Source organism: Rhineura floridana, chromosome 1, assembly GCF_030035675.1.
Source record: "Rhineura floridana isolate rRhiFlo1 chromosome 1, rRhiFlo1.hap2, whole genome shotgun sequence".
Lineage (NCBI taxonomy): Eukaryota > Metazoa > Chordata > Lepidosauria > Squamata > Rhineuridae > Rhineura > Rhineura floridana.
Genome location: NC_084480.1, coordinates 26,958,289 through 26,980,988, shown reverse-complemented (window position 1 = coordinate 26,980,988; position 22,700 = coordinate 26,958,289). Strand labels below are relative to the sequence as shown.

Sequence of the window (22,700 nt, the reverse complement as noted above, 5' to 3'; positions counted from 1 at the left end):
CACCCCTTCCGATCTCTCAGTTGTGGGAACTGGCTCTATTGCCGCTATGTGCAAGAGGTGATGTATAGCTGTCTGCATGATGTTGTGCCTGGCTGGTGCCCTTGGGCAAGGAGACGGGTGGAATCTGTCTGATGGGGTTGCCCAGAACTCTATGGTATAGCCATAAGTGAAGAGGTCCCTGATCCAGGGGACCGTAGTAAGGCGCAGCCATCGATCTCCAAAATTAAATAATCTGCCACCTATGGGGATGGCGTTAATACTACTTGTGTAGGCGAGGACCTCCCCTATATGAGGACGATGAGTTGCCCCTGCGCCCTTGGTACTGACCTCTGCCCTGGGGGCATCGGTTCCAGGAGCCCCTGAATGCGTTGGAATCATAGGGTCTGAAATCGCGGCCTCGTCCTCCTGGTCGCGTTCCTCGAAAGGGCTGGTTAGAACGAAAGGAGGGAAATCGCCTGAAGGACCTGTGGTCGATGTTCTTGACTGTGGCTAGAACCGGTTTGTGGGCGTCTTTTGGGTCAACCAGAACTGCCTTTAGAGCTTCCTCACCGAAGAGAAGAGATCCGGAGTAAGGAGCCTTGGACAGGTTCAATCTGGCCGCTGAATCAGCTTGCCAGTGACGAAGCCAGAGGGTGCGACGAGCGACTATTTGAGTCGTCATGGCTCGTGCCCCTAATTGGGTGGCATCCAAAGTGGCGTCGGCCACAAAGGCTGCTGTCTTACGTAGTTTCAATAGTGCTCTTTTGAAGGCGACAGGATCAGGGTTATCATCCTCTAGAAGGTCATCCAGCCACATCATAGATGCTCTGGAGAAAATGGAGGCTGAAGCGGAGGCACGCATGGATAGGGCAGTGGCCTCGTGGTTCTTGCGGAGGGCGAAGTCTATTCGACGTTCAGTAGTATCTTTTAGGTGGGATTCCCCTTCCCTGGGCAAGATAGATCGCGAAACGAGGTGAGCGATCGGTTCGTCTATGCCAGGGACATCTAACTTGGTGGCGAAGTCTGGGGCTAGGGCGTAAAGTCTGTCAGCCGTGTTCTTGAAGCGTCAAGCTTTGAGTGGGTGGGCCCATTCTTCGGAAGCTAATTTGGCAATTGGGTCCGGCACCGGGATGTAGTGTTCAGTAGGTGCAGGGGATTTGAGGACCTTGGCCCCTTTGAGAGTTGGGGCGGACGAAGTTGAAGGCGCAGTCTGGAGACCAAGGGTATGAAGTACCCTACGTGCGAGCGGTTGGTAATCTGAGGTATTGAACAAGCGATACGATGTATCCTCCTCATGATCTGAATAGTCGCTCCAGTCGTCTCCTTCAACATGGTCAGTGAAAGTTAACTCCTCCGCATACGAGGCTTCGTCCGTACATCTGCCTCTGGCTACATCAAAAGGATCTGGTGAGCAGGAAGGATGAGCAGCATGGAACGCATGTTGGTCCATGTTGAGTGGGGGTATGGCAGGAACCTGTGGTAGTGACTGCATTCGTGTGAAATAAGCCAGCATGGCTTGGAGTTGAGAGAGGAAATCAGGAGACAGCTGCAGACCAGATGTGTGAGATGTATGTGCCTGGTGGGCTATTGGAACAGATGTCTGAGGCGGTAAGCCAGAGGTAGGTTCGTTAGGCGAACCGTGAGGGGGAAAGCCAACAAACTCTTCCTCGTCAGATGCAGTAGCAGGAGAATGGAAAATATCACTTATGTGTGTCTGTGCTGTGGTGGTTGTTGGCACAGAGACATAACGAGGGCGCTTTGGTTTACTATGGCTGGAAAGATGTTTTGTCTTAGCCAGTGCTTTGGCATGTCTGGTCTTAGACGTGTTAGTATGTTGTGGCTTGGCTGATTGTGGCATGTCTGGCTGATCTGGCACCATGTGTGTTGATGGTGACATGCCTGGCTGTTCTGCCATCTTATATGAACCTGGGTGCAGTACACTGCCACGGAGGGGGCAGGATGTAAAGACCCGAACTGGCACAGCGTACTACCACGGAGGGGGTAGGATACACTGGCAGATGGCGAATGCACTGCCACGGAGGGGGCAGAATGCACAGAGGTATCAGCGTTAATATAATATAGGCTGTTTAGAGTAGGCACACTCAGATTAGTGCTGTAGGCTGGGTTTTTTTTTTTTTTTTTTGGCTTGTTCACGGCCCCATAGGGGGTAGGATACGTAATGTAAATCAGATTTAATACAAATCAGCCACTGATATTAAAGCTCCAGCCTTGATAATGTAATCCAGCCACTAGGATTAAAGCTCCAGCCTTGATAATGTAATCCAGCCACTAGGATTAAAACTCCAGCCTTGATAATGTAATCCAGCCACTAGGATTAAAGCTCCAGCCTTAATAATACAATCCAGCCCACTAGGATTGGAGCTCCAGCCTTGATAATACAATTCAGCCACTATGATTACAGCCACAGTAATGTGTGTAAATCAGTCGTGTGTAAATTAGTCAGCAGCACATATACACAAACGTACGGATAGATAGTCTGCAGGGGAGGTATCCGATAATAAGGGGAACAAAAAGGGCGGGAAATTCGAATTCTGAAAGAAAAAAATGGCGCCCGGAAAAAAGGAGCGGGGAAAAAAATGACAGAGAGGGAAGAAGCAATGGCGGCCGTCGGAGGCGAACTGGGGGAAGGGCTGCCCAGCACGATCTCGCCAAAAATCGCAGTAGCGGCTCCAAAAAATCCCTGGAGAAAACAGGTAGGGGAAAACGGCCGCCAAAACCCGCAGTAGCGGCTCCAAAAAATCCCTGGAGAAAACAGGTAGGGGAAAACGGCCGCCACCGCAGAGAGAGCCGCGGTCGCGGTCTGAAAAGCCCTCAGTGGGATTTAAGCCACGTTGCAAGGGCGATCTGAGGCAGAGGGTTAACGGCGGGAGCCGCAGCTGTGAGCTCCCGCTGAGATCGGATAAGCCGCAGCCGCGGCAACCGATCAGGGGGGGGAGGTTAACAGCGATCAGAAGCGATCAAAAGGGGAGAACCGCAGCCGCGGTCCTTGAGGAAGCCCCCTGGCTAAAGAGACGACTGAGCGGGGGTGGGGTGGGGGCTAGAAACTACCAAAACGAAGAGAGCCGCAGCCGCGGTCTCAGAGGGAGCCCCCAATCAAGTCAATAAAATGGATTGAATAGCTCTGAGGGAAGGGTGAGGAAGCCGCAGCCGCGGTCCCTGAGGGAACCCTCAGAGGCTAAACACACACAGAAAAAGAGAAAAGATTTAAGGACAAATACGAGACTTAGCTAAATGCTATGTGAAATTCCAATCTTGTTCGTACGAAGGCAAGAATGAACTGGAGAGTGGGAGGGGCATGACGCCCCTAGTCTTGACTTCAAAAACATTCTTGCCTTCGCACGATAGGTGGAACTATCCCCCCCACAGTGATGGCCCACTTCCTATGGAAAATGGTTCTACGCAACTTAAGAACTTGCAACATTTATGTCCTTTAAACTGTTCCAGTCAGAAACATAATTTCTACCTCCCCCCGCCCTTCCTCCACTTTATTTGCACTCTGGGATGGACACATTTCTGATGAAAGAGGCTCTTGTCTGTGAACATTCTTATTATTTTGGAACTTGGTGGCACTCTGAATCCAGTCTAAGATGCCACAAGACTTTGTCCTTTTGCTCCCATTTACACAAAACTGTGATGTGGCACCACCTCCTCCATGTCTATATCATGTCATATCAGGAAACATAAAAACTTCTGTCTAAGATGTGGTTGGGCTTTCTTGTACATTTACATGCGAACAACAACAGCCCAAGGAAGCTGGTGCTGCTTGCATGCTATGTAAACACACACAGAACTCAACATGGAAGAGATGGCAACCACCTCATGCCACATACATATAAAGCTAGGCTGGGACACTGGGGCCCTCCTGATGTTTGACTACAACTCCCATCATCCCTGACCATTAGCAGTGCTGGCTGGGGCTGATGGGAATTGGAATCCAACATCTGGAGGCACACGTTCTGCATCTCTGATATAGGCACCATCTCTGTTATCTTTTTGGCACCTACTGACCTTCCTCTTTCAACAAGTCTTATCCCAGTCTGTGTCTGTGTTGGAATTGCTTTTAATATGTTTTTAAACTTTCTTTTTTAAAAAAATACATGTTTTTCCAAACCTTTTTTTAAAAAATGTTTTTTTATGCTTTTCTAAAAATGTTTTTATAGATGTTTTGTTTTAATGTATTTTAGGGTCTGTTTTTATGATGTTCTGAAGTGTTTTTAGTGCTTTTGTTTGCCTCCCTGGGCTCCTACTGGGAGGAAGGACGGGATATAAATCAAATAAATAATATAAAGGGAGTGTAACATGGTCTGACGTTTTGTGATGCAGACAGTTGGCTAAAGCTAAGCAGGCTGGTCTGGTCAATGGCTGCAAAGAAGCCTGCTTGTGAACTTTATTGATCCTGCTTTATATATGCTTTATATTTGCAACAGCTATTCAGCTGGAATTTTCACAATGAAGAAAGTGTTGCATTTGTTTTACTGGAGCACAGTAGTTGGAAAGTATCCATTCTTGAACACCTATAAAATACAGTGAAATAATCCCCTCCCTACGCCAAATATTAAAGAGAACAGCCTAATTCTGTGAAGACATTACCATTCATATTTTCTAACCAGCATATTGAATCTTTCTCTTAAGATATGCCCTTGGTTCTCAACAAGTCCTCTGCTATGAACTCACTAAGTGGCTTTAAGCAAGTCACAATCTTCTTAGCCTCCACTCTTCATCTGTACTATGGGGAGAATAATATTAACCTACCTTACAACAAGATAATATATGTGCTAAAAATTATATTTGCACTGCTTGTTTGGGGTAGGTTTTGAGATAGTAAAACCTAACTCTTTTTGCAGCTAATCAGGAGAAGTTTGTTTTCATGGGTAAGATGACCTAATGAGATTTGTTCTTGTAAGGCTTTGTATCCCCAAACAGATAATGGCCTTGATCACATGTCACAGTAATCCAAACTATGGTTACAGCTTATAGTTAGTGAGGAGAGAACCTAACCACAAGCCCCATGTTTGGATGATACCGTGATGTGAGGCCACTGAGAGTTGGTCATCTGCATAGTTTGCTGCATCACAGTCCAAATATAAACAATCATAGTCACAACTATGTTGATGCAAGGCAACAAGTCATGTTAACTGCATAATTTTTATCATGTCAGCAGAAAGACAGGACACCTCTCAAGATTAATTCAGTCAAACTTTTATGATCAAGCTAGTCATTAATTTCTGAATCATCTTTTACTGCTGGTTTCAAAAAACATATCCAAAGATGCTTTTTAGGACCTATTTTCAGGGTCAGAAGTGGTTCTTTAAGCATCACTTTCTTGCATTTCTGTCAAGTTAAAGTTTACTCTCAATGGGCATAAAACTGGGAACACTCATAAGCAATTCTTCTGTTGTTCCTTTTCCCTTGTGTCTGCAGCTGAGCCCTGTCTCAGTTCTCTCATATCCGACAGGCAAACTGCTTTGCAGACCAAGGAATATAATCAGGGTTTCACTGGAAGTTCCTATTCCCCCAAACATGATCTCCTCTTTGATCCCTTGTGTTTGGGCAAGTACGCTAATCTAAGACTGACTGCTAACTACACATCTGCTTTTGCTGGTAAAAGTCCAGAATATTACTTACATTACATAAAGCACAAATGCTCATTCTTTAGCATATATTAAGATAACTAAAATTGACTAACCTATCTGAGCCACATTAGTCTTTTCCAATTTACTGTGCTTTTAAAAGCAGCTTTGGAACTTGCACATTAAACACCCAGTTTTGAAATGATTTTAGATCAAAGTATGACATGTGGGTTAGATCCTAATTATACAGCCAAGAGAGTGGCTGTATACTATAGCCAGCATGGATTTTTTTGCATTTTGCAATGTTAAATTGAAAATACTCCCCATGCCGTTCTGCTACTTCCCATAAGCTCATTTCAAAAGAAAACCTTACAAAACTTACAGTTCTGAACTCAGAAACGCTTGCTTAACAACCCTCTAAGTTTCCACGGCAATACACAAAACAGTCAGAGAAAATTGAGAGTTCAAAGTGTAAAACAAGAGAAAAAAAAATCCAGACCCTGTTGGACTTTTTTCTGTCAGTGGTCTCATAATTTATTGAAATTAATTAAAAATCATCCATGTTCACAGAGTACCTGTAATGCTATTACTGACCTTGCCTCATATTCTGACCTTCATCTTTTGCAGTTTAAAGGTTAAAAAAATGTCTGGCTGATTTTTAATTAATTTAAGAATTTTAACACTGAAGCCTATTACATTGGCTTCAGTTGGGCATGCTCAGTAAGAACTGTCAGTTTTCTAAAAGCTAGATTCACAGCTGTTTCACTTGGCCAGTCAGGTGGCCACACCCACGCCAGACCTTTATTCCACTTTAGACAGTCATGGCTTCCCCCAAAGAATCTTGGGAAGAGTAGTTTGTGAAGGGTGCTGAGAATTGTTAGGAGACTTCTATTCCCCTGATAGAGCTCCAGTGGGCAGAGTGGTTTAAGAGTTAGCCCCTCTTCTGGGGAGTGTAGCTCTGTGAGGGGAATAGGAAATGGTCAAAGCTGAAACACCAGACTAAGATGCATCCAAACTCAGAGGAAGGCAATGGTAAACCACTTCCGAATATCTCTTACCATGAAAACCCTATGAACAGAGTATCCAAAATGCAACACGAGATAGTGCTGGAAGATGAGACCCCCAGGTCAGAAGGCACTCACTGAGCTACCGGGGAAGAACAAAGGACAAGTATGAGTAGAGCTGGGACTAATGACGCAGCTGGGTCAAAGCCGAAAGGAAGCCCAGAGGCTGATGCACACAGATGCGAAAGGAGAGTCTGGAGTCGTATGACGCACACAGTAGGAACATGGAATGTGAGACGAATGAACCAGGGAAAGTTAGAAATTGTCAAGCAAGAAATGGAATGCATCAACATTACAATACTTGATGTGAGCGAACTAAAATGGACGGGAATGGGACATTTCCAATCAGGCAACTACAAAATATTTTATGCAGGAAATGAGAAATTAAGAAAAAATGGGGTTGCTTTAATAGTGAGAAGTGATGTAGCAAGAGCAATTAGGAGCTACAACGCAAGGTCTGAGCGAGTGATATCAATGAGATTAAATGGGAAACCTATCAACATAACCATCATCTATGCTCCGATGGCAAACACAGAAGAAGAGGAATTGGAGAGATTTTACGCAGAAGTACAGGAAGAAATTGATCACACACCAAAACAAGATGTGCTGATAATCATGGGGGATTGGATTGAAAAAGTAGGGAACAGAGAAGAAATAGGAATTGTGGGGAAATGGGGCTTAGGAGACAGAAATGAAACAAGAGACTTATTGAATTCTGTGAGGCCAATAATTTGTTTCTTGAGAACACATTTTTTGAGCAACCTAAAAGACGACTGTACACGTGGACATCACCAAATGGTCAATATAGGAATCAAATTGATTATATAATTGGTAGCAGATGATGGAGAAGTTCCATACTTTCTGCGAAAACAAGACCAGGAGCAGACTGCGGTACAGATCATGAACTGGTCATATCGAAAATCAGAGTAAAGCTAAAGAAGACCAACAAAGCAATCATAAGGCCAAAATACAATTTAAATAACATCCCAGAAGAATATAAAGATCAAATAAGGAACAGGTTTGAGGCTTTAAACTTGGTCGACAGAGAACCGGAAGAACTATGGAGTGAAGTCAGAGACATTATCAGGGAAGAATGGAAAAAGACAATACCTCTAGTTAACAAGAAAGACTTCAATTGATGACTGAAGAAACTCTTCAAATGGTTAAAGAAAGAAGGAAAGCAAAAGCAAAAGGAAGTAGAAACACGGTCATAACCCTAAATGCAGCAATACAGCGACTAGTATGTAGGGACAAAGAGAACTATTACAATAGTTATTGTACAGAAATAGAAGGGGACAACAAAAAGGGAAGAACAAGGGCCCTATTCCGAAAGATTAGAGAAATGAAAGGGAAATTTAACCCACAAGTAGGGATGTTGAGTAATCAACAGGGGAACACACTGACTGACCAAGATGAAATAAAAGGAAGATGGAAGCAATACACTGAAGAACTCTATAAAAGAGATGCCAGAATGAGAGATTCATTCATGGAGGAACCGTATGATGAAGAAACAGAAATTTTAGAATGTGAGGTGAAAGCTGCTCTTAAAATACTTGGAAGAAACAAATCACCAGGAACAGATGGCATACCAACAGAGTGGCTACAAGCTACTGAGACTGAATCTGGAGTTAGAAAGGAAAGAGGCACCAGAGATCATATCACAAACATACGTTGGATGTTGGAACAGACCAAGGAATTTCAGAAGAAAATCACCCTGTACAGCAAACCTTTTGACTGTGTAGATCATGAAAAACTATGGAATGCTTAAAAGAAATGGGGGTGCCACCGCATCTGATTGTCCTGATAAGCAACCTATACTCTGCACAAGAGGCTACTGTAAGGACAGAATATGGAGAAACCGATTGGTTCCCAATCGGAAAGGATGTGAGACAGGGGTGTATTTTATCACCCTATTTATTTAATCTATACGCAGAACGTATCATACTGAAAGAGAGATTGGACCAAGATGAAGGAGGTGCGAAAATTGGAGGGAGAAATATCAACAATTAAATTATCAATAATTTAAGATATGCAGACGATACCATACTACTAGCAGAAACCAGTAATGATTTAAAACGAATGCTGATGAAAGTTAAAGAGGAAAGTATAAAAGCAGGACTACAGCTGAACGTCAAAAAGACTAAAGTAACGTCAACAGAAGATTTGTGTAACTTTAAAGTTGACAATGAGGACACTGAACTTGTCAAGGATGATCAATACTTTGACACAGCCATTAACCAAAATGGAGACAATAGTCAAGAAATTAGAAGGCTAGGACTGGGGAGGGCAGCTGTGAGAGAACAAGAAAAGGTCCTCAAATGCAAAGATGTATCACTGAACACTAAAGTCAGGATCATTCAGACCATGGTATTCCCGATCTCTATGTATGGATGTGAAAGTTGGACAGTGAAAAGAGCAGATAAGAGTAAAATCAACTAATATGAAATGTGGTGTTGGAGGAAAGCTTTGCGCATACCATGGACTGCAAAAAAGACAAATAATTGGGTGTTAGAACAAATGAAACCAGAACTACCATTAGAAGCTAAAATGATGAATCTGAGGTTATCATACTTTGGACACATAAAGAGAAGACATGATTCACTAGAGAAGACAATAATGCTGGGAAAAATAGAAGGGAGTAGAAAAAGGAAGGCCAAACAAGATGAATTGATTCCATAAAGGAAGCCACAGACCTGAACTTACAAGATCTGAACAGGGTGGTTCACGAGAGATGCTGTTGGAGATCGCTGATTCATAGGGTCGCCATAAGTCGTAATCGACTTGAAGGCACATAACAACAACAACAAATTACTACTACATCATGCCTCCTTGAAACACTGGCAATTTGGTTTGCAAATGTTTCATCTTTGTCTTCTCTTTGATTGGGTGGTCGATAGTAGACTCCAACTAACAAGTTCCTTTATTCCTTGCCCCATTTATTTTAATCCAGATACTCTCAGTGGAGATGCCAAACTCATTCTCCTGTATTTCTGTGCAGGGATATATATTTTTAGCATGTAGCATGACTCCGCCTCCCTTTCTATTCCTTCTGTTCTTTTACAAGTTATATCCTTCAATTGCTGTATTCCAGTCATGTGAGTCATCACACAAAGTTTCAGTTATACCTAAAGTCATATTTACTCTCTTGTATTGAGAGTTCGAAGTTCTTCCTGTTTGTTTCCCATACTCTGGGCATTAGTATACAGACATCGAAGACCATATGATTTATGGCCTGGCTTCCTTCCTACATTTTTATGAAGATTATTACTGGGCCCCATTACAGCCATTCCCTCAGTTCCTCTTACGGTGCACAAGTTTACATCTCTCTCCCCCTTAGGAGTCAGTTTAAAGCTCTCCTGATAAATTTCTTTCCCCTCCCCTCTCCCTTTCTCCTCTCCTCCCCTCTTTCTTCTTCTTCCGCCCCTCCCCACTTCAGTCCTCCCTCCTTCTCCTACTCCCCATGGTCAGTTTCACTTATCCTAAGCATGATTGTATGGGAGTAAATCCCACTGAACTCAATAAGCATGCAAATTATCAAGCCTGCCCTCTTCCTCCCCTCCCCCTCCTCCCCTCCCCCTGCCTTCCTCCTACACTCTTCCCCATCCCCCTCTGGTCAGTTTCACCTATCCTAAGCAAGATTGCAGGAGAATAAATCCCATTGAACTCAATAAGCATGCAAATGATCAATCAATTCTCAGCAAACTCGCATAAGATCCCATTTCTTACCTCCCGGATTAAAAAGCAGAGAGATTCACTAACAGGCAAAACTTCCTTGCTGTTTAATAACGTTACCTATAGCCAACAGATATTTTTATCAAACTTTAAAAAGCAGGGAAATTGGGCAGCTGTAGTGAATGCACCAGGGGAGCAGGAGACCTGACCTCCTCTCTGAAATATTGGACTGTCCTACAAATTTGTCAAAATGCAAACACAATTTGGGTTGGTCTTTCACAGTCCAATCCACTTCCTGTGTAGCTTGGAAGCATTTGGTAACATGTGCCTCTGAGCATATGGTGATAGGGGGCAACACCTGCCATCTCCAAAGATACATTTTTTGTATGTTTGTTGGTGTTCTTACTTGCTTCTTTCTTGTGTTACTAATTTTTACAGAGAATATAACCTAGAAAATTATATTTTTTTCATTAGTCAACCTAGAAATCTGTGTCAAATTTATTTTTATTAATTTCAAAGCCTTTTTATTGGTCAATGTCATATGATAGTGAAGACAGCCTTTTGTGTTTCAAACTGGAGGTTATGTTCTATTTCTATTTTGGGTGCATTAGCAGTTGAATCTGAAACTGCAGTTTGATGTAAAATTAGACTGACCAACCCAAATGGTGTTTGCATTTTGACACATTTGTAGGGCAGTCCAATATCTCAGAGAGGAGGTCAGGTCTCCAGCTCCCTGGTGCATTCACTATTGCTGTCCAATTTCCCTGCTTTTTAAAGTTTGATAGAAATATCTCTTGGCTATAGGTAATGTTCTTAAACTGCAAGGGTTTTTTTGCCTATTAGTGAATTTATTTATGAAGAGCCACCAGGCTACCTGTGACATTCTGGGGTTAGTTGAGGGTTGCATCTCCGGGGGGTGGGGGAGAAATAATCAACGGAGGTAAAAGGAAGCAGTCACAATTCCATAGAAACTAGAAATGCAAAATTTGATAGGATGTCTACAAAAGCCAATTAGTTTGGCAAATGCTACCTTCATGATGAATTATGTGCACATCTTTAAATTATATGGAGATCTGATTAGTCTCACAGGCACCAGCACCAAATACTTATTATTACACCAGAACATAGGTGAAGTATTAGTTATCAGAAACAGAGAATTGCTGCTGAAAATGGCAGCCCAATGTTGACTACCATGCCCCACTCCATAACAAGTAGTTCAGCTTTGCTCACATCCTGATGACATTTCAATGAGCATTTCCCTGACCCACATCAGCCAATGCTATGTTGCTGTGAAAATGTTCACCATAACGACATCAGGATACGAGATAAGTTGAAATATACATGAGAGTGGGGAGGATGAATTTGACAAGGGGGTCTGTTGCTTTGGTGTGTTTCTGAAAACATGCAATTCTGCCAGGACCAGCATCAGAGGTCAGAACTGGAGAGGTCCCACTGATGACCCTCCTGGACTTTGTCCTCTTGGTTACCTGCCCTTTCTTAGCATGCAATCAGTGGCAAGATTGAGAAGATGGAGCAGCATCCTATACTTGCCTTGCCCTTTTGCTCTTGGTAGTTGTATGGATTGGACCTGGGGGAAAGGGCAAGTAAATAGGCAATGGGGGACAAGGACCCATGTGGAGAGGTCCCACCAACATCTGAAACCACCACCAAATTCTGCTCTAGGAGTTCAGCAGGAACTTTAACCCAGCTTGTACCCAGCACTATACATGGAAGGAAATATGGTCACTTACCTCCCCGACTGGCAAGTACTGTACCGTCATAGGAAAATGTCAAGCATGAAGTGTCACTGCCTGGAGCATGTGCCTGCCTGCAGTGAAACTTGGTATGAACCTGTTTGTGAAGAAAATAAAATATTAAAAAGCTTTGCTACTTTTAGACTGTACACACTCGGTTCCCTTAGAACAGCAAATGTCCTTTCTTGCTTTTGTCGGATTAAAAAACAACACAGCAATTTTAAAATCTGGGGTGGAGGGGCAAGCAAAGCCACGGCTGATGTCCGTCTATTCTTACTCAACACCTTTTATGTACTTTTAACAGCTTAAGTGAATTTGGGAGGCAAAGAAGTTGTAACATTTCCAAATATTTAGTTTTACAGTCCAGAAAAAAACAATAATGCAACCAAGTAATATTAATACCCGTGTATCACTCCCTTTTATGTGAGTTAAAGGCAAATATGTATGACTAAGCTACAAAAACACTTTTTTATCAAGAGACAGCATTCCCATCCTTCCTACAGCAGGTTTATAAGATTTAAGATGACAAAATATATCATCTGTCTTTTCGATGTATCTTGAAAGCAAGGAAAGCTGGGAAAACTTCATATGCCAAACCAAGAACTGCCAAAAGGCCTGGGTTAAAGATTTAGAATAAATATTTTTTGAGTTTGAATGACATTTGGCTACAGCAAAATGCAACTTTGGGAATATTTCTTATGTCTTGAAAAATTATGTTCTAGCAGGACTAAAATATATTTCCAACAATAAGTTTCACTTATTAAAAGGTGAGCTATTCATTTACAAACTCATTTCCCTATATCTGTCTTTGAGAAAGGTCTTTGAAATTTTATTTTATCTAAGAATAACCCTGAACACTCAAACTGAGTTATTGGGAGAGTTCAGTCGATTGTATCTTGGCTTATTAATTAGTACTTATGACATGAACAAGCCTTCTGGCTGCATGTGCAGCCCTTCCACTTATTCCTTTGCAGTGGGAGCAAACAAACTAAGAAGTCTTCTATTAACTAGTTTCCCATCTCATCTGAACTGGGAAACTATGGTGAACAGCTTTGGAACAAGCCAGGACATTTAAACTTCAAACTATGGATTAGTATCCATTTGTTAAGTGTAACAGGTTTGGGAAACTATACTTAATGGAAGACTTCTGGAATTATTTTCTCTATGAGCACACAACTTGTTCACATCTCAGCTAAATTAAGCTAAGGTATGATTTTCTGAAGTTGATCAATGAGCAAAGTTAACAAGGCTAATGGTATATTGGGTACTGGGAAGCCTTGTAACGAAGTAATGAAATAGGAAACAAATCATTGTACTACTGTGGATAGAACTCTGGACATGGACTGGAAAGACTTGAATTCAGCCTTGAAACCCACCAGGTACCCATGGGGAAATGATATATTTCAGCCTAATCTCACTGTGTGGGATTCAAACATGATAAATTAAAATGAATGATTGCACAAGATTACTAATTACAATGTGTGAAGCTGTAAATGCAGGGATGGGAACCGTTTTTGCTCCAGGCCTCACCCTGTAGGCCCACTCTGACATGTGGGTGGGACAACCCATCTGTAATATACCTTGTGCAGGGTTCTCAAGCTTGGGAACCACAGAGCAAGGGGTGTTGCTAGCCCTATGCTTTGCAAGCCTTCCTGCACTTCTCCTTTCCACTGGCAATGTTGAGATGGAGAAAAGCCGCGAGGGGTGGCTTAAATGCCCAGTGCTGGGAGAAGCAGTTTCCATTGAATGGAAACTGCTTCCTCCTCTTTGAGTAAGATGAGCTCCTTCTGCCATCAACTGATGGGCAGTTGGGAGTGTGCCTTGCTTCAACAAAGGAAGAGTCAGGAGCCCACTTTAAGCTCCTGGTTATCTCTGGATCCAGCCTGCCATGCTGAAAAAATTCTCCACTACTGGTTTAATGTGAAAATGCAGCCACTGAAAATGTGAGTGATTCACTCCTTTCTTGTTCCTGCGGCTGCCGCCCTACCAGGAACAAGCCATGGTTGGGTTTAGCATTACATCCGAATCCAAGCTCATGGTTTGTTTCTTTGCAAAGAAATATGAGCAGTAAGCCAAGAACAAACACTGGATAATACTCAGGGTATGATTGAAGAGAAACAAATAATGAGCCTGAGTTCAGACATAAAGCTAAACCAGACCATGGCCTCCAGCAGTGCAGCAGGAGGAGGAGAGAAATGAAATGAATATGATTTCAGCATCATACACCAACATTCACATGAAACCTTAATTTATTGTTCACAGCCTTCACAATGAACTGCAGTTTATTTAACTACAGTTTAATGTGATGTGCAAACAAGAAAGAAGAAAACACACGGATTAAAATACACATATTCTAGCAAACATACTAAATGAGGTATAACAACAATCAAGGAAAGATATATCTATCTATCTATCTATCTATCTATCTATATCTATCTATATCTATCTATATCTATCTATCTATCTATCTATCTATCTATATCTATCTATCTATCTATCTATCTATCTATCTATCTATCTATCTATCTATCTATCTATCTCTATATCTATCTATCTATCTCTATATCTATCTATCTATCTCTATATCTATCTCTATATCTATATCTATATCTCTGTATCTATCTATCTATCTATCTATCTATCTATCTATCTATCTATCTATCTATCTATCTATCTATCTATCTATCTATCTATCTATCTCTATCTATCTATCTATCTATCTATCTATCTATATCTATATCTATATCTATATCTATATCTATATCTATAGATAGATAGATAGATAGATAGATAGATAGATAGATAGATAGATAGATAGATAGATAATCACCAGCTGACGAGCAAGGCATCCTTAAAAGAGACAAGAAAAAATTAATATTGCCTCACAAATCCACCATTTTGCAATTTTTGCAAATTCACATCAAGTAAAAATGGCTAACTTTTGATAGTTAAGCAGCCAAAATTATTTTCTGGGAAAATGCTCTCTAAACAGCAATGCGAAATATCATCTGTGCAATTTTAAAAATGAAATTCTATGTAAAACATTTGGCTGTCTTGTAAAGCTTCTATATCTGAAAATGATAATGCTAATTGGCCCACATGAAACAATAAATATCATTAATAAAAACAAAGCATCTGCAAAACATTCAACTGGCCTTCTTTTATTTTTGCATTCTACATACAAAATGTCCACACACAAGTTCTCACAATTCCCTCTGTAAATTATGTTTTTAATCCCCAAATTAACCTTTCACTTGATTTATTATATGTTATAGTTTTAATACTTTATATAAAATCCAATTGTTTCACAAGGGTGTTTCAACACTGGGCAAGCACAGATTAGTTTAACACATAATCCATAATACATGTAACAATATAGCAAGCTCATCACCAATATTGTCCTACCCAGTGATAAGTAGAATCTTAAACTGCTGCACCACATCAAAGCATTGCTTAGAGCTAAGACAGATGCAATTAGGGTTGCCAGGTCCATGGCCTGAGACTGATCCTGTATCTTTAGGAGAAGAGAAGGTCAGCCGGTCCTGGCTACCAAGAGGTCTTCTGTATCTTTAAAAGTTGTGGAGGGAGGAGGAAGAATTCCACCTTGTGATTTTTCCCATTACAGAGTTGCAAGAACATCTGCACTTGGCTGACTTTCTCTTCTCCTAAAGATACAGGATCAGTCTCAGGCCAATAACCTGGCAACCCTAGGTGCAATGCTCCCCGCTCCTTAACTACAGTTATGGGTTGCTGGACCACAGGATTGCTGACTTCCTCACCTTGTAGACACAAATTCCCCTTACCGCTCATCATGGTTAGCAATTTTGCATAGGCATCCATGGTTAACACTAGAAGGATTCATTCCTAACTAGGATTTGAAACTGGCAGTTCACATTCATTACAAATCCTGGTTAAGAGTGTTTACTAATTAGAATTAACTTTGGTTTAACATTAGTGCAGAAATAAAGCATAACCTTATTCCTGTTAGAAAAGAGATCAACAGGGGAAACAGCATGAGAGGGGAGGAGAAAAGGAACGCGCTATCCCAAGGGCCCTCTCAATTCTTAAATCAAGGTTAAGGAAGTTGGAAACATTTGCAATGGTTCTATGTAAATAATTATTTGTATTCACCTCATTTCTTGAGCTCCTTTATATCCCACTCTCTACTGTAAAGACTTCTGTGCGTGCAGATTTTCCACCTCAACAGTCCCAGTTTTTAACTGATGCAATTTATTACTTTGAAAATGATATGGAAATGGAAAACTGAGAGCAATAAATAAGTAAGCAAAATACTTGAATATCATGCCAGTATACCACTAGCTGACTCCTAGACTGTTTAAGCAGAATGAAGACATTTGGTGTCAGTGGGTCATTCACCACTTTTATGGACTTATACTTTGTGCGAGATCGTATTTCAAGTTGTGGACAGCTATGATCAGGCATCTACATTATACATAACCACAATCTAGCACAAAGTTAGGCGCGCTACGCTAGGGGGTTGTGACACATCTTGGGGCTTGTCGGCCTCAGCCAGAGGGAAAGGGATTGTTCACACCTTGTTCCATCTCCTCTCACAGATTTTGCCTATTTCCCTGACTGAGGAGAACCATGAAGTTCTTTCCTCTTTCTATAGGTGGCTCTTGAGCCATGTGCATCTCTGCCTGCTTCATAGGTTCATGAGTAGGCTTTATTTGCTGGCTGTTTATGAGGAGGCCTCCCCTAGACTTAAGGCAGGGGTGGGGAACCCTTTTCAGCCTGAAGGTCACATTCCCTTCTGGACAACCTTCTGAGGACCACATGCCACTGGTGGGTGGGGCCAGAGGCAAAGATGGGAAGGAATGAATGTAAATTTTATCTTTTACATTACCCCAGTTTTTTCACACACTGCCACACCCGTCTCTATCTTCCATCCAGACAAGGAAGAGGCATTATTACATTACAAGGGCACATTCCAGCCAGGCAGAGGGAGAAGCAAGGCTAGTGAGGGCTGTGGCCTGGGGATAACTCTAAGGGCGAAATGGAGAGCCTGGAGAGCTGCATTTATCCCTAGGACTGAGGTTCTTCACTCCTGGCTTAAGGGAACTGGGCAAAAGGAGTTGATTGATTGCAGCCTCCAATTCCCATGCAGCTCAATTCTCCAAGCAGAGCTGTACAGTCTTCCTTCCTTCTTGCTGAACCAAGGACCGTGCTCATTTATTTCTGGCTTTAGCAAACTAGGGGTGGCCTCTGAACCTCCAACGTGAGCCTAACTCTGTGCTCTATTTAAAGCATACATGGGCTACACATACATGGGCTACACCCACCACTACATTTAACTCTATACCTCTAGGGGGGGAAATAACTTGGTTCTAGAAAAACAATTGTTCCATGGATGTATCTGGTTTCAGTCTGCACAGCATCACTACCAGTCATATGTTAAATAAAAGACAGCTGGAAAATGCTCCATCTTTCCACCTCTCTGCCTAGTATCAACATCTGCTGAAAACAAGCTTTATGTAGTAGCAACATCATGGGGAAAAGTGCTTGCCATTTTTCTGTTTTGTTATATTTAACAAAAGAGGGGAAGCATAAAGGTATAGTTACACAAGAAACAGTTTTGTTCAGGCTACTGTAATTTTGATGACATGCATAAGCAGAATATGAGCATTCAGGAAAAAATCATTTTCCAGCAGAAATAATTATGTCTCTAGCAAGATCCTTGTCTACCTGTTCTGGGATACCACTACTTTTATTTCTTTATTTTTGAAAAGTTTACAATATAAAAGTTTACAGTATCACATTTTATAATGCCATGTTGTATATAAAGTCATACATAGTTTTACTCATCACGCTGAGACCCAGTGTGGTGTATTGGTAGGACCTGGGAGACCAGGGTTCAAATCCCCACTCAGCCAAGAAGCTTACTAGGTGACCTTGGGCCAGTCACTGCCTCTCAGCCTAACCTACCTCACAGTGTTGCTATGAGGATAAAATGAAGCAGGGAGAACCATGTATGCCACCTCGAGCTCCTCAGAGGAAAGGTGAATAAATGCATCAGCAATAGACACTGTAGTAGTAGTAACAGTAATCATCATCATAATCTGTACATACAACATTGCAGCCCCCAAACAGAAGGTAAATATAAAAAAAGAATGTTCATCACTTTCCAGCTGAATCAAATGTGTGCACACAGTGTTATGTGTGTATGTGACCACTATTTTATCTCTCTCTCATCAACTCAGGCTTACTGAGAAACAACAGAGGTATCAGGGGAACCCCAAGGTTTGCAGAAGTAGAAAAAACTTTAGAAAAAACCTGGGGGCAGTCTCCCCTAAAATAGTACAATGAGATCTGTGTAGGCTCAATGGCCACAGAATGCTGAATGGGGAAGAAATTGAATGGAATGGAGTATCCCAAAAGAAGGCATGGCTGGTGAGCTGGAACACTGAACAGTGCAACCATTTCTGGCAGGTCTCACTTGTTTATATTGACTAGGTAAATGATGAAAGGAACACACAGAAACACCGCAATGACCCATAGAGCCATCTTTCCTTTAACAGGATCCCTGTGAGTGGAAACTCTTTTCTTATTAGACTCCATTTCATAATCCATACTACTGATCTTGAAGAACCCCAAGGCAGTTTACAAATAAAGGAACAAAAAAAATTACAATAAAACATTAGAAAGCAGCATAATAATAAAAGCAGACTACTGTCAACGTCCAAAAGTCTTCCCAAAGATCCAGGTTTTCGCTGGCCACTGAAAGGCAATCATTTGGGAGGGAAGTCTGTAAATGCAGTGCCATGACTGAAGAGGCTGGGCATGTTTAGCCTGGAGAAAAGAAGACTGAGGGGAGATATGATAGCACTCTTCAAGTACATGAAAGGTTGTCACATAGAGGAGGGCTGAGATCTCTTTTCGATCGTCCCAGGGTGCAGGACATGGACATGTAACTGGAGGCGTTCAAGAGGCAGCTGGACAGCCATCTGTTGGGAATGCTTTGATTTGGATTCCTGCATTGCGCAGGGGGCTGGACTTGATGGCCTTATAGGCCCTTTCCGACCCTACTATTCTATGATTCTAGGCGCTGTTGCCTTTCTGAAGGCAGGAGAAACTTGAGCAAGGCTTCAAATGTTGACTAGAGCAGGTGAGAAGATACGTGGAATGAGTTGGTCCTTTCATTGATGTGCAAACTGAATGAGATAGTGGATAAAACATATCTTCCTTTTTCTCCACAAAAAGTGAATGGGGAAAAAACACTGATTGATGTTCTAAATCAGGGATGGGGAATCTGTGGCTGTGCAGATGCTGTACGATTACAATTCTCATCAACCCCAGCCAGCATGGCCAATGGTCAGAGATGATGGGACCTGTAGTCCAGCAATATCTGGAGGGCCATAAGCTCACCATACTTGCTCTAAATCAATGTTCAGGAAAGAAACCGGTCAAGCCATACCATTTCAGCCTCTGTAATGTAAAGCTAGTTTCTCTACTTGCTTGCCTTTTGGTTAGGTTCATACTAGTGTACGTTAGTTGTAACACAGTTCTAGTAATATGAGACACACAACTTAAAATACATTTTAAAGTGTTATTAAAACAAAACACAAGCCCTATAACATGGTCAAAATATCTTTAGAGCTGTTATTTTGAAGCATCAACCTTTATAGGCCACTGTTTGCAGCAAAATCTGGAATCTATACTGAACATGCCGCCTCTGTTCTCAGGGAATGTTTCTCATTATTGTATGAAAAAACAAAAAGTGTGAACCCAAAACTAGTATCAACAGTCCAAACGCCAAAATCATTATTCTCAGTTCTTGAGATTCTATGTAGCAGAGATCTGAGCTAATTTATTTATATGCTATTTTACAAACATGCCCCTGTTTGGGTTGGTGTTAAACACTGTCATGCTCTGTGTATTCTCTTAGAATCACATCAGTCTACATTTTTAAACTCTAAGGTGGGTCCTCTCAAAGCAGGGCCAACCCATGCCTTTTTCTTATCTTAAGCGGATATGTAAAAAATGTCCTCTTCCCTCTCTATCATACTACGTCCTGAATAATGTAACAACATTACATACACAGTTCAAGAGGTGACCAAGATACTACTGTTTTATTTTCCTTAGGTTATGACCATCACTTCTTTACTTACTTCTATGGCAACTGTGCCTATGCTATGTGGGCAATGGAGAGCAGAAGTAGCTCAGTCACATCTCCCGGAATGCAGGGCAGATTGCTCAGTTTATAAACTACTAAGCAGCTTTGGTGCAACCTAAACAGCTCTCTCTCCAAGACATGTATATATAGCTGAAGTAGGCACCCCTGGAATTTTGGAACCCCAGGCAGTTGCTTAATTTGCCTCTATGGTTGGGACAGACATGCCTTAAAAAGATGTAGGATAAGAACACAGGAAGAGCCTGCCGGATCAGGCCAATTGCCCATCTAGCCAGCATCCTGTTCTCATAGGGGCCAGCCGATGCCTATGAAAAGCCTGCAAGCAGGACCTAAGCACAACAGCACGTTTCCCTCCCGCAGTTTCTAGCAACTGGTATTCGGAAGCATACTGCCTCCAACCATGGCGGTAGAGTACAGCCATCATGGCTAGTAGCCATTGATAGCTGTATCCCCCATGAATTTGTTTAATGCTCTTTTAAAGCCATCCAAGTTGGTGGCCTCTTGTCAGAGCAAACTCCATAGTTAAACTTTGGATGCAACAGAACAGGTTTCTCTTGGGTCTCTCTCTCACTAAGCATCTTAAGAACATAAGAGCTCTGCTGCACCGTGGTTAGTACTACAGAGCCATTGCCGCTGGTGCTGCCTGTTGTTGCCGCACCGCTGCTTCCCTCCTCCTTTACTTCACTTATTCCCACCATCATGGCAAGTCCCTTGGGCGTGTCACCTTCAAGCTGTTTGCAGAGAAGGTCCCAAAGACAGCAGCTAATTCATGTGCCTTGAGCTCTTGGGAGAAAAGTTTTTGTTACAAGGAGTTCTGCTTCCACAGAATCATTCCTGGCTTCAGTGACAGGGATCAGCTGTAGCGCGAGAGATCCCCGTGCTCCAGCTGATCAGCTGTAGCACATGATCAGCTGAAGTGTGGTGGCTGCAGCTCTCTGCACTCCAGCTGATCAGCTGGAGCGTGCGATCAGCTGGAGCGCAGAGAGCTCGCACGCTCCAGTTGATCGCTGTCAGCAGAAGCACAGTGGCTGGAGCTCCCCACGCTACAGCCGATCACGTGATCCGCTGTAGGGTGGGGAGCTCCGCACTACAGCTGAGTAGGGCCCCACTTTCCAGTGGTTTTTGCTTTTCGGCGGGGGCCTGGAACAGAACCTGCCGTATGAGTGGGGCACTACTGTATATATTCTCTACTGGATCAACCTATCCAAATGCTTATTGACATCTTCAAAAGAAATCTAAAATGTTAGATAGGACTTAACCTTGTGGAAGCCATGCTGGTTCTTCTTCAGCAAGATCTGTTCTTCTATATACTTGGTAATTCTATTCTGAATAATGCTTTACATCATTTCCCCCAGAACAGATGTTAAGCTAACTGGTCTGTAATTTCCAGGACTCACCCAGATCCCTTTTTAAAAAATTCCTGTTACATTGGCCACTTTCCAATTCTCATATATGAAGGCTGATATTATGACAACTTAGACAACTTTTTGCTAGATCAGGTTTTTTTGTTATTGTTCTTAATGTTTTTAGCCATGTGCTCTTCAAATTCATTTTGCATCTCTTATTGTGAGCTTGCATTTCTTTTGCCAAAGTTTGTGTTCCTTTTTGTTCTCCTCATTTGGACAAGACTTCTATTTTCTGAAAGAACCCTTCTTGCTTCCAATAGCTGCCTTGACTCTGCTTGTTAACCACTGTGACATACTGTTGGCCCTGATGGTACATATCCTGATCTGTGGAATACAGTCTAGTAAGCTTCTATTATTGTGGTTTTGAATAGTCCCAAGAGAGATTTAACCCTATTGACTTTCTGTTTCAACTTCCTTTTCCCCAATTCCACCATATTTTTAAAGATACTACCTCTTCTGAAGTCAAAGTGACTGTGCTGGCCTTTCTTGGCAATTGTCCACATATGTACATGTGATAGTACCAAGTATTACATATATTTGGTAGTACCAAGGTCACTGTTCCCAATTGGTTCACTGCTTACATCTTGTACCATGTCCTGGGCTTCAGGTAAGATAAAGTCCAGGATCACCTCCCCTGTGTTGGATTCCATGACTAACTGTTCTCGAACACAGTCAGTTAGGGGTACCTAAAGTTTTGACCTAATTGTCATGACTGGAACATACGTTTACCCAATTTACATGAGAGATTTGAAAGTCACCCATTACTATAACATTTTCTCATTTGGATACCTCCTCGATTTCATTCTCTCCCTCGAGAACACCCTGGTCAGGGGAGTGATAGCATATCTGCAGAACTGAATTATTCCTGGGGCCTGGTATCACCACCCACAGAGATTATGTGGAAGAGCCTTCTGGGATTTCTAGCTTAGAATCATAGAATAGTAGAGTGGCCACCTATAAGGCCATCGAGTCTAACCCCCTGTTCAGTGCATGAATCTAAATTAAATTATACCTGACAGGTGGCTGTGCAGCTGCCTCTTGAATGCCTCCAGTGGACTCTATGCTCTTTTTAACATATAGAG

The 22,700-nt window shown here is 42.1% G+C and overlaps 1 protein-coding gene across 2 annotated transcripts in view; it reads right to left on the bottom strand.

The window, feature by feature from the left end:
• WDR70 (WD repeat domain 70) overlaps window positions 1-22,700 on the bottom strand; it is a 157,150-nt gene that overhangs the window by 51,071 nt on the left and 83,379 nt on the right. For both annotated transcript variants that reach the window (XM_061616604.1, XM_061616613.1), the window contains one exon: window positions 12,058-12,157. In XM_061616604.1, the coding sequence (XP_061472588.1) occupies window positions 12,058-12,157 (100 nt within the window). The remainder of the gene's footprint in view (window positions 1-12,057; window positions 12,158-22,700) is intronic.